Source organism: Aedes albopictus, chromosome 1, assembly GCF_035046485.1.
Source record: "Aedes albopictus strain Foshan chromosome 1, AalbF5, whole genome shotgun sequence".
Lineage (NCBI taxonomy): Eukaryota > Metazoa > Arthropoda > Insecta > Diptera > Culicidae > Aedes > Aedes albopictus.
The window spans coordinates 214,837,929-214,850,597 of NC_085136.1; the positions used below are offsets into that span (position 1 = coordinate 214,837,929).

Consider the following 12,669-nt stretch of genomic DNA (forward strand, 5'->3'; position numbering starts at 1 on the left):
TCAACGACCCTAAAAGTTGCATTTGCGGAGAATTGAGGATCAGAATCAGAAGTTCCTCGGGAATTGTTCCAGAAATTCCTCGGGAATTGTTCCAGAAGTTCCTCGGGAATTCTTCCAGAAACTCCTCGGGCATTCTTCCAGAAGTTCCTCGGGAATTGTTCCAGAAGTTCCTCGGGAATTGTTCCAGAAGTTCCTCGGGAATTGTTCCAGAAGTTCCTCGGGAGTTCTTCCAGAAGTTCCTCGGGAATTCTTCCAGAAGTTCCTCGGGAATTCTTCCAGAAGTTCCTCGGGAATTCTTCCAGAAGTTCCTCGGGAATTCTTCCAGAAGTTCCTCGGGAATTCTTCCAGAAGTTCCTCGGGAATTGTTCCAGAAGTTCCTCGGGAGTTCTTCCAGAAGTTCCTCGGGAATTCTTCCAGAAGTTCCTCGGGAATTCTTCCAGAAGTTCCTCGGGAATTCTTCCAGAAGTTCCTCGGGAATTCTTCCAGAAGTTCCTCGGGAATTGTTCCAGAAGTTCCTCGGGAATTGTTCCAGAAGTTCCTCGGGAATTGTTCCAGAAGTTCCTCGGGAATTCTTCCAGAAGTTCCTCGGGAATTCTTCCAGAAGTTCCTCGGGAATTCTTCCAGAAGTTCCTCGGGAATTGTTCCAGAAGTTCCTCGGGAATTGTTCCAGAAGTTCCTCAGGAATTCTTCCAGAAGTTCCTAAGGAATTCTTCCAGAAGTTCCTCGGGAATTGTTCCAGAAGCTCCGCGGGAATTGTTCCAGAAGTTCCGCGGGAATTCTTCTAGAAGTTCCTCAGGAATTTTTCCAGAAATTCCTCGGGAATTCTTCTAGGAATTCCTCGGGAATTCTTCTAGGAAATCCTCGGGGATTCTTCTAGGAATTCCTCGGGAATTCTTCTAGGAATTCCTCGGAAATTCTTCTAGGAATTCTTCCATAATTTCTTCGGTAATACTTCCAGAAGTTTCTCGGGAATTGTTCCAGAAGTTCCTCGGGAATTGTTCCAGAAGTTCCTCGGGAATTCTTCCAGAAGTTACTCGGAAATTCTTCCAGAAGCTCCCAGTCTCATAACCTCACTTTTCACCTGTTCAACGACCCTAAAAGTTGCATTTGCGGAGAATTGAGGATCAGAATCAAATTGAAAATGGGAGGAAACGCCTATAATCGTCGTTTTCTACAAATAACAAGCCAATTTATTGTCAACTAGCTGTCCCGGCAAACTTTGTCTTGCCAAGCTGTGGTGTTTTGACATCTGTTGAGCTCATAACGTCACCGCACTCTAGATTGATTTAATTTTGATCATGCTGAATTTGTTCCCGGCTCATAAAAAATCAGTATTTTCACAATTTTTATACCTTTTTAAAAGATTTTCGTAACTTTTTCTGCATATAAACACAGCGACCATGAATACGAACCGAACCGTGGAAGAGTCATGCTGATCGGTACACCCGTTCGTGAGTTTTGTTGCCTCAAAGGAAGCTAAAACTCATTTATATATATATATAGATATTGCCAAGCCAATCAAGAATTTGCATTCGTTGAACAGGTAGATTTGAGGTTAGGGAAACGCCACTGCGAATTCCTCCAGGAAATCCTCCAGAAATTCATTTAAGGGTTCCTTAAAAGTATTTCTCGTGATATTTCGCCATGAATTCCACCAGAGATTCCACCAATAGTTCCTGCATTCCTCCATTCCTCCAGGAATTCCTTCAGAGATTTCACCCGGAATTCCTCCAGGGATTCCACCCGTAATTGCTACAGCGATTCCTCCAGGGTTCTTCCAGGAATTCTGGTCATTTTTTCATCACTGGAAATGAATTGACTGACGAATTAGCTCGCACTGGAGCATCGCATGACTTCATTGGCCGTGAGCCAGCTATTCCGGTATCGAAGTGTTGGATAAAGCTTCACATTAATACCTGGACTGCAACACAACACAAACAATACTGGAATACTTAGGAGTTATGTCGTCAAACGAAATTGTATTGTACCGAGTCATCTCTAGAGGTGGCGAAGTACCTTACAAATCTGTCAAAGCAGAATTACATCATGCTGGTCAAAGCATTGACTGGCCACTGCCGACTCAGCTATCACATGGCGAATATTCAGCAAGCTGATTCATTTGCATGTGATAGTTGTGAATCCGATTATGGAACTTATAACTTGATATGTAACTGTCCAGTTTTTGCGCAACTGCGTTTCCAAGTACTTGGTAACGCTTATTAAGTGAAACTGACTTCAGAAGCCCTATTCAGGATGTTCTGTTGTTCTTGACCCGCTGTGGTAAAGAGCTACATGCTCTCTTTTGGCTTTATGCGTTATTACAGTGTCTTTTTCTGGGCGCTGTTTGAACCCAATGAGGTACGCTTATGTCTCCGTCCCATTCCTAATTTCTTTCCTTTTCTTTCAGGTAGATGATGGAAAAGGCTTTTTTTTGGCGGTGGCACAAACGGCCCAAATGGAGGATAACGTGCCTCTGGAGCCGGCCTTCCGTGTTATGAATTAAACATTTCTTATAAAATATACATTAATCTCATCTGGGTATGTCTATGTGTGTCATATTCTTCCATGATATTTTTGTGTAGACAAAGATGATGTTTAACTCATTCCCTTCCACAAAATTCACAATTTTGGAAAACTGATAGCCAATCTCTCCAATGCACACTGGGCCAGGAACAGACATTAGCAAGACAAAACCTCTAGCGCATTGGGGTTACGTCCTATCAAGTTGGTGTCTTCAGCAAAGTTGTTGGGTTTTATCTGCGCCTCAAATTGCGCTTGGAATTTAGTACGTAAACCCGCCGCATAGGTGGCGCTGCGGTGCTAACTTCTTTATTTCACATCCTAGAGCTTTGGCGTCTTCGGCAAAGTTGTAGAACAGGCAAAAATATGAAAAGTTGTCGAAGACACCAAAACTCTAGCTCTTGAAATAACAAAGTTACATTGAATATTATAAAAGAACGACCTAAATTTGCGCTTTTATGTCATTCTCTTGTTTATCACCCTACATGTTGCCATGGCAACAGAAAACAATAATCGCAGTAGTCGAACAAGACCGTAAATGAAATTCTTGCAACAATCATGCGTTTTGAGAAATAATACATACATTTTTCTAGGTATGTATTACTAGTAGAAATTCCTGTTTTAATATACCTATATGAATGTTATATCGCTTGCTATCGATGTGCACCTTCCTGATTTTGCCCGAATTAAACACATTTTTCGTAGGTGAATTCACTTATAGTATCTTTTATACTTTTATTTTATTCGTTTCAACATCAAATCAGAAACAATGTGAACAGCTGAATGGAACTGAAAGATTTATCTGATAAATGTTGACAAATTATCCATTCACGGTTTTGTGGGTTGTCACGATAGCAAATTAAAGGTAAATTATTTAAATTCACTAATATATTTATTATATTAAGTATAATGAAAGTAAACAGCATTAGCATGCGGGATATTGCGGGATTTCGATGAAGTAGTTGGAATTTTATATGAAAATTAAAATCAATTGCCCCGATAGTGAAATGTTTCAAAAGATACTCATGGGATCTCTCAGCAAACGCATTACGCATGATATAATAATGAGGGTGTAAAGTTGGGACTCTTATAAGACGCTGCCATCTACTTTACGCCAACCACAATATCTCAGCTAGCTTGTATCCGACTCAGTTTATTTTTTGAATTCGATCGGGCTCAAATTAGGCTCCTTTTCGACTTGTCAAATACTGAAAATAAACTTATTTGGATGCACGAAAACCTGGAATTTGCGGTGGGTGTAAATTGAGTGGCAACGTCTTGTAGGAGTCCCAACTTTTTAAAAAAATTCAAGAAGTAAAATTACTCAGCTACGGCAAAGTCAGGTGCAGATTACGGTATACCACTCATATACACTAAAACAGAAAATTCTACTAGTAATACCTAGACCAATGTATGTATTATTCCTCAAAACGCATGCTTGTTGCAAGTGTGAAGTACAAATTCAAATGAACGATCTTGTTCGACTACTGCGATTATTGTTTTCTGTTGCCGTAGCATCATGTACAAACAAGAGAATGGCATAAAAGTGCAAATATAAGTCGTTAGTTTATAATATTCAACGTAACTTTGTTATTTCAAGAGATAGAGTTTTGGTGTCTTCGACAACCTTCCATATTTTTGCCTGTTCTACAACTTTGCCGAAGACGCCAAAGCTCTAGGATGTGAAATAAAGAAATTAGCACCGCAGCGCCACCTACGCGGCGGGTTTACGAACTAAATTCCAAGCGCAATTTGAGGCGCAGATAAAACCCAACAACTTTGCCGAAGACACCAACTTGATAGGACGTATTCCCAATGTGCTAGAGGTTTTGTCTTGCTAATGTCTGTTCCTGGCCCAGTGTGCAATGGGTACCTACTCAAACAGCTCCCCCGCATGTTTAAATTGACATTAGCTTTTGGTACGGAAAGTTCCGCCTCAACTGAGCAACCGCTGCTGCCGGCACTTGGGAAGCGATTATCAATCTTCCATCTTTCATCGGTGGTAAGTCTGAAACCATCACTACCAGCTTGCAGCAGCTCCCGGGAAAATGCGGGAAAATCACGACGCTGTCCCGGCTCCTGCTGCTGCTGCTGCATCCAGTACCTACCGACAAAAGTGTGGAAAGTGATAAAACTATTTCAACATTGTACAGAATTTGAACACTTGGCTGCCTGATGACGACACGGACGGAAAGGATGGATAGTGCTAGTGCTAGTGTGGCGCGTCAGATTAACTCCCGAGATAGTGTCGGTTGTCGGTCGGATCGCGGAACTTCGATGTATATCAGACAGCGCCTCCCTCCCCCAGCAAAGCAAGATAGAATGGAAAACTTTTGGACTAAATCAACAGATGTTTCCGAGCAGCCAGCGTTGAGCTGAAACAGGAATCTGATTCCTGGCGCGTTAACGCTCTGTCTGTGTTGTTGTATGTTAAGGATAGTGCAGTGGGAGTATTGTGGGTGGTAGAAAACTATACGGATCGTGTGTTGTTGGGACTAATCAACTTGCTTGATGAACGGTATCACTGAAATGGTGGTGTTGAGAAACAAGCAGATGGTTACTGAAACTTGTGCTCCGAATTATTTATACTCTGCTATCAAGTGGAAGATGAATTTAAGAAATATATCATGGTTGTGTGTAAATGTAAAAATTATTATTTAACCATATTTGAACCTCCTCAAAAACTAATAAACATTTTTTGGTTCAATATTCGCGTGCTATGATCCTATTGAAATTGCAATCCTACTTCTACGACATTTGGGCTTCAGGAAATTTCGAGCAAAAAACTTTGTCATATCCAGTTCTCCTTAAGCTTTTAACGCATATAGAAAATTAGCCTTACCATTCCATTTTCATCCACTTACATAAAGCCAATTGATGACGCTGATAAATTTCCACAAATTTGCCCCCATCATTCCTGAATTGTTTATCATCACCCGCCCTAGGTCCTTTCGCTGCCTCGGCCATATATTGCATCAATAATAGTCATCCTCGCGATAATAATATTAATAACGACTGTTTGCGCCAGCCAGGGAACGCCAACGTGTGTAATTGACAAACGAGAGGCGGCAGACGCAGACAGGGGCTTCGACAAGTAGTGTTGGCGTCGGGCAAAGGCCGGAAAGATAATTAAATTGATGTTTACCCCCCGGAAGCGCACACTGATTTAGAGCCTTGACTACGAAAACGAGGATGACCGCGCAGTGGAAGGAATGTGATTGATTAGCCAGCAGTCTCACCAGCTGGTGCAATCTATAGATAATAATTCTAGTTTACCTATTTTCGCCGGTGGGAGTAAATGGGAATGCCAATTATGTAGGTTGTAGGTGTTGACGTGTGTAACGGATTGCAATCCATTAGAATGGCAATCAATGTATGCTACTTTGTAAGTTATGCGATTTCTTTTACTTACGATTTTACTGATGTGAATGATATTATGCATTGCTCTTCCTCTGTAACCAATCCCTCAGCCCACAGTATTTCCTCCTGCACGACTCTCACCCATACCGTAAATATCACATTTGAATGAGTGCACGGCGTGCCTTCAAAGATCTTTATCATGCAAGGCATCCATCTAATCGAATTTTCTTTTATCCCTTCGCACAATCGACGGACGGCAGATTCTACGAGATATCCGGCAGGGATTGCTACAACTGAATCGAGACTCCCGAGGTGAGTAAAACTATGCGTATTTTACTAAGGTTATTATTTGTATTAACATAAGGTTGTTATCTTATTCCCGTCCAACTAAGCACCGATCAATAATGATCAAGTTTATTATTGCACCTCGCCTAATGTCGTTTCGGTATCAATTACTAATTTGTAAATTAGTATCCAAGTCATGTAAAAAATGTAAAAGATCAAAAATGTCCTTAAAATAATAAGATTGAATAACTATCCCTCTAATTCTGTTTCCGTCTAGTCCTCGTCTGTTTCGGGCACAACCTGAATTTAATTTCCGGCACACCTTCTGCGTGACACTATGGCACATAGGATGGCCAATAATTATGATTTGATCGTTGGTGTTTATGCGAAAAGTTGGTCAAATTCTGCGCAATCAAAATCAAATCATGTGTTCAACATATTGAGCAGAAACTTTTAAATTGAGATGGATTTAGCTTTAGAATATCGACCAACATATTTCAATTAATACATATGTTTGCCCACGCCATGATTAAGCAATAAAAAAAATCTTTCCCTGTGGTTGTGAAATACGATGTTTCGTATGTAGAAAATTTACGCACACATTTGCTTGCATCCTCTCTAGGCGAAAACAACTGGTTGTTTGCATTTTACCGACGGGAAAAAAATGATTTATTTGATTTGACCTTGAAGTGCCGTGCTTTTGTGGGGGTGTGAATTGAAAGTTAGTTGTGACTTCTGGTGAAGTGAAAATTGAACGGTGATGAAGAACAATTCGGCTAGCTGCTGCTTTGATGCGGTTGTCTGCGTCGTACGCAAAACGAAAAAAAAAAATCAACTCGTGAGTGGAGTGAAATTGAAACGTAAAATTTCGCGTAATTATTCGATTGCCTGTACTATAGGGGCTAGTTAGGGGCTGTCCATTAATTACGTAAGGGTTTATGGGGGGAGGGGGGGTTTGAGAAATCTTACGCGCCTTACAAAAAATGTTGGGTTCTCATACAAAAAATCTTACAAGGGGGGGAGGGGGTATAAGAAAATCGCAAAAATTCCCTTACGTAATTAATGGACAGCCCCTTATTGATAGTCTACATCTCTTTGCTTCCATCTGATGAGCCATTGGCAAAGATACATGAGATAGACAAAATGATCGGGATTGGCGAAATTTTCACTCTTAAAAAAAATTGTCAACTTTTCGAAAAATGCTTCAAAAAATCTCAATTTTTTACTGTAAGTTGGTCAACTAGTTGTCTATCAAATAAGTGTAGAATTAGCTTTAGGGTGCCTGTACCAGTTATCGCACTACCTAAGAAAAACTATTTCTACAAAAATAAGAAGAAGACCGACGAATGTAAACAATAAGTCAAATGATTGATTTGTTTCAATACTTTACAGGAAAAATATAGAAACGGGGTCAAAACTACTTTTAGTATTTATTACGGCGTGTGCCAATGATAGGAACCCTGTACCAGTTATGGACACATTTGTTAATTTGGGTTCCACTTCGCACTATTTACATGCATTCCTTATGGGAGTTGCCATAACTGGTACACTATGGCGAAATAGGGTGCAAGGAGGCCGAAAAGTTAAGGAAAATGATTTATTTCTACCATAATTTGAGCAAATTGTGAAGTTTGAATGATTGCAATCATCTTTTGTGATCGTGATCTGTTGTTCACAATTTTTTTCTTGTTGATTTGTATCTTTAAAGGTTAAAAATCAACTATGGCGAATTTGAGGTACTATAGCCATAACTGGTACACTGAGCCTAGTTAAAATACACAGAATAAAAACAAAACAAAAAAAAAATTGTCTATCAAAGGAAAAAGATTCTAGTAAAAGGCGTAATTATTCGATAGCCAACTTTGAACTGTTATATCTCCGGATTCAATGAACCAAATACAATGAAATTTTGAGCATTCATGACTTATATAATGAGCTTTTTCACTCAACTTTGCGTTTGACTCAACTTTGAATTGTCAATTTATTACATGAATTTTTAGTAAATTGGTCTATTTTTAACATTCATTCTATAACTCTTTTCAATTTAGTATCGGATGTTAAAGTGATGTTAAAGTTTTGGATAATTTGGCGTTTTGTTAGATAAATATTCTTATCGTTGTAATGTTCCCTATGTTAACAATTTAAAGTTAAGTCAAAAGTTTTTCGAAGTTCATTATATAAGTCATAAACGCTCAAAATTTTATTACATTAGGTTCATTGAATCCGTAGATATAACCGTTCAAGGTTAGCTATCGAATAATAACGCCTTTGACTAGAAACTTTTTTATTTCATATAGAATAGCCTGATCTTTTAAAAATTTTAACCATTGATAGACAATTAGATGAGCAACTTACAGTACAAATTTAATTTTTAAATACTTTTCGAAAAGTTACAGCTAGTTGACCATTTTTTGAAAAGTGAAACTTCTGTTTGTCCCGTTCATTTTGTCTATCCCCTGTAAGTTGGCATATCTCTAATTATTGGTGATTTCTCGTCTGATATGTCTGGAACATGCGCATACGACGAAGTAGATTTCTACCATACTACCCTCAATTCTGAGCACCCACAGTCGATTCAGAGGGCTGCAGTTAAAGATTTTCATCCTGCCATAGCCCTCCATCACTCTGACCTGATCTTTGGCCAGGTCAAGTGTCTGTTGAATTCTTTTTTTTTTTTTTTTTTTGAAACTGCATCGCCATGAGCTGCCTTAACTTCGATGTCCTGCTGGGTTCCAATCCAACGCTCGCTGGTAGATTTCGTTTAAACCCCTACATAAAGTGCGATAGACCCAGTGTCACCCTCAATTTTTTTTCGCTATTGGGGCTTTTGCTCCGAATAATTCATTTTTCATTCATCCAAACGTATTTTTCTTCTATATATCTTCATAAACGAGATTTTAAACCCGCGGGGTCCACGTTTTCGTAACGGATTTCTTATGTCTCTTACAGGGATAAATTCAAGCCTAACTTTACCAAACACCGTATGTAACATATGTAAACACAAAAGAGGTTTTCACATGAAGCGCTGAATTTCGTTAAGGACTATTTGTATCACTCACCTTTGGGGATGATTTGTGAAAAATACTTGGATTTTTCACGTTTCTAAAATGCTTAATGTTTGAGTTGCTATGGGAACAGCGAACTTCCCCTTCGATTTGCTCCGTTCGTGAATTTTGGTAGATACGGTGTTTGGTAAAGTTAGGCTTGAATTAAGATATTTCACAAGTAATTATTTCGAAATTTCTCAAAATATAACTTTAGAAAGCATGGATTGGTTCAGAAATTTCTCCATATATCTTTCAGTAATTGTTTGATATTTCTTTCAGAAACACTATGAGAGAAGGATTCATTCAAAAACTTATCGTTGGATTCATTTAGAAACCATCCATGAATATTTACAGGGATTCTTCCATGGATTCCTGTAAAAAAGCTCTCAAAAATGAATTCAGAAAATCTTGGTTATTTTTAAGAAATTCTGCCAAGAATGTTTTTGGAGGTTTCTCTAAGAATTTCCGTACGAATTCTTTGAGATGCCTTTAGAAAATCCGCCAGGAATTGCTTTCATAAAATCTTTCTCAAATTTCTTAAAATAATTAAGGACATCTTTCATGGATTGCTACAGAATTTTTTTTATAATTCTGCTTCAGAAATTCCTCTAGGGAGTTCTCAATAACTCCTTCAAGAATACCTCTAGAGAAGTTTCCACGAGTTTCTTCAGATATTCCTCCAAAGATTCTTTCAGGAATCCGAACGAGAATTCTTGTGGGAAATTATCTCACGGAGTCAGAATGTTTTCAACGATTACTCAGAAAATCATCTTTTCAGGACTGCGCCTGAAATTTTTTCAAGGATTTCTGTAGAAAATCTTCTACACACTCCTTTAGAAATTCTTCCGAAGTTTTCTTCTAAAATTCTTCCAGGAATTTCTTTTAAAAAATCTCCAGGGCTCCAGATATTATTCCTTCATGAATGTCTCCAGAAATTTCTACAAGAATAATTGTAGATTTCTATGGGTTTATCTGAAACTCCACCAGAGATTAATCAGAAATTCGGACAGGTATTTTTTGTTTCAAGAAGCCCACCAGAGATTTGTTAAGGAATTACTCCAGAAATTCTATTGAAAACTCTCACATGGGTATTCCAAAGAATCATGTAGGGATTCTTCCAGAAATTCTTGCATTATTACTTCCAGGGGTTCAGACAGGAATTCCTCAAGAGATTCCGGCAGGAGGAAAAACAGAGATTCCTTCAGGATATTCCACCATGATTTTCCTCAGAAATTTCTCTGGTATTTGCTGTCCTCAGCTTTTAAAATTTGTTAATGGATTCATAAATATTTTCTACTATTTTACAGGAATTCTTTTAGAAAAATTTTAATACTTTTTACTATGGATCTTTGAAAAAAGCTTGCTCAGGCGTTCGTTCCAGGATTACTTTCAGAAAATTCTTCAAGAGTTCTACTACGAGATTTTTCTAAAAATTGCACTATGAATTTTACAAAAAAAAAATCTCCGGGAAGTTCCTCAGGATTTCTCCTGAGATTCTTTCACCAGTTTTCGATTTTTTCAGATATTCCTCTAGACATTCATTGAAGTTCTTCCTGACATTTACACAGGGATTCTTCAAAAGATTTATCCAGAAATTTCTTCAGGGATTCTATGAGAAATTCTTCGTCGGATTTGTTCTAAAATTCCTGAAGGGTTACAAAAATATATCAAGAGTCTTCTACAGATTTTTATGTGTTTAGGAATTTCAGCAAGCGATTGATATAATCTTTCATTGAGTTTTTTTAGAAATTACTCTAAATATTTCTTTATTAAACCTCTAGAGATTCATTCGGATTTTTTCCAAGGGTTACTTAAAGATTTCCTTAAAAAACGTCTTGAAGATTCAGATATTTATCAGAATTGTTTTAAATTCTTTCATAATTCTTAAAAGCATCGTCGAAGAAATTTTTCTGAAGGAATCCCTAAAAAAATCCTGGTAATACGTTTGAAAAATCATAGAATAAATTCTTGTAAAATTTTCTGGACGAATTCAAGGACAAAAAATCCTGAAGCCATTTCTGAAGATGATAATGAACCTGAGCGTGTTAATGGGATACCTGTAAGTAAAAAGAAAATCGGGTTTCCTTTTAATGTTACTAAGATGTTTTATCCTTTGACAGATTCATATTTCGACCTCAAGTGTAAGGTCCGTTTCAGTGTCTCGTATTTCACTCGACATTTCTGAAGTTATCTCTGGAGGAATACTTTGGTGAATCCTTGGAAGCATTCCTAAAGAACCTCCTTGAATACCTCCCCTTAATTCCCAGAAAAAAATAACTTTAGAAACTTCTGACGGAATTCTAAAAGTAGAACCATGAAAAAAATCTTGTAAATTCTCCTTGTCATTTCTAAGTTAGGCCGATGCAAATATTTGATTTGTTTTATGTCACCCAAAATCCCAAAATATTGAAGGGGCGAAAAAAAAACATGGCGGTCCATGACTTTCAATAGAGAAAATTTTTACAAGCAATTTTTTTTTCAATAGTTGAAAAATATTTTTTCAATAGTTGGTATAATTTCAAAATTTTCAATAGTTTTTTTTTGTTTATTCCTTATTTATTTTTGTCCCTCCTCTCGTACCCGTTGAGAGGTCTCGGTTATAAAAGAAAAATAATATTTGCATCGTCCTTATTTCGACTTTTTGTGTTTTTGTATCGTACATTTTTTTCTCCAATTTTTGCTAAATCTGGGTAGCAAGGCTAGTGCTGCAACAAAACATTGATTTGATTGATTTCGTAGTTTATCTGGGGGTTATTACTGTAAAAAATGAAATCTTTCATTGGTGTACGTTATAACGAAGCAAAATGTACGTTATATCCAATTTGCTATTCCGAGGCTACCCTTTATTGATAGTACGTTGTATCGAAGATTACCTGTACTTATAAGCTATCATTCGAAATTTCAATACCTTATGACCTTTTATCATCTTTAAATTTCCATAATTATGTACTGTTCGTTAATAAAATGGTTTGAACATAATCACATGAAATCGCAATTGTAAAATTGTTCATCGAGCAAATGTTTCTATTGTGCACATGGCTGTCAAAGCATTTTAAAAGCAAACATCTATTAGTTGACATTTATCAGAAGATCACCTAGGTATTTTTTTTTTCAATATGTTCACGCCGTTCAGGCCTATGCCCAGAAAAATCAGCAAGGGAGGGTTTTTTTTACCATTTTCAGAAGAATACGGAGGAGTGCCTACTAAATGGATCTAATTGGGGGATAATTTCAGAGAGTCGTCTCGGGATTTCTCCAGAAGTATACACATCCAAGGATTATCCCTCAAATTGCCCCTGAAATTCTTCTTCAGGCATTTAGAAAAAAAAAAAACTCATGAATCTCATGAATATCTTCAAAAAATTATCCAAAAATCCACCAGCGATTCCTTCAAACAATCTTTCAGCGACTTTTTACAAAAGAAAAAAAAATGTCCCATGAATGACATCGGAGATTC

At 37.6% G+C, this 12,669-nt stretch overlaps 1 protein-coding gene across 1 annotated transcript in view; it reads left to right on the forward strand.

Moving 5' to 3' along the window:
- Window positions 1–12,669, forward strand: part of LOC109400126 (uncharacterized) — a 195,983-nt gene that overhangs the window by 100,846 nt on the left and 82,468 nt on the right. The window contains exon 7 of the mRNA XM_062846218.1: window positions 6,141–6,192. Coding sequence (XP_062702202.1) covers window positions 6,141–6,192 — 52 coding nt within the window. The remainder of the gene's footprint in view (window positions 1–6,140; window positions 6,193–12,669) is intronic.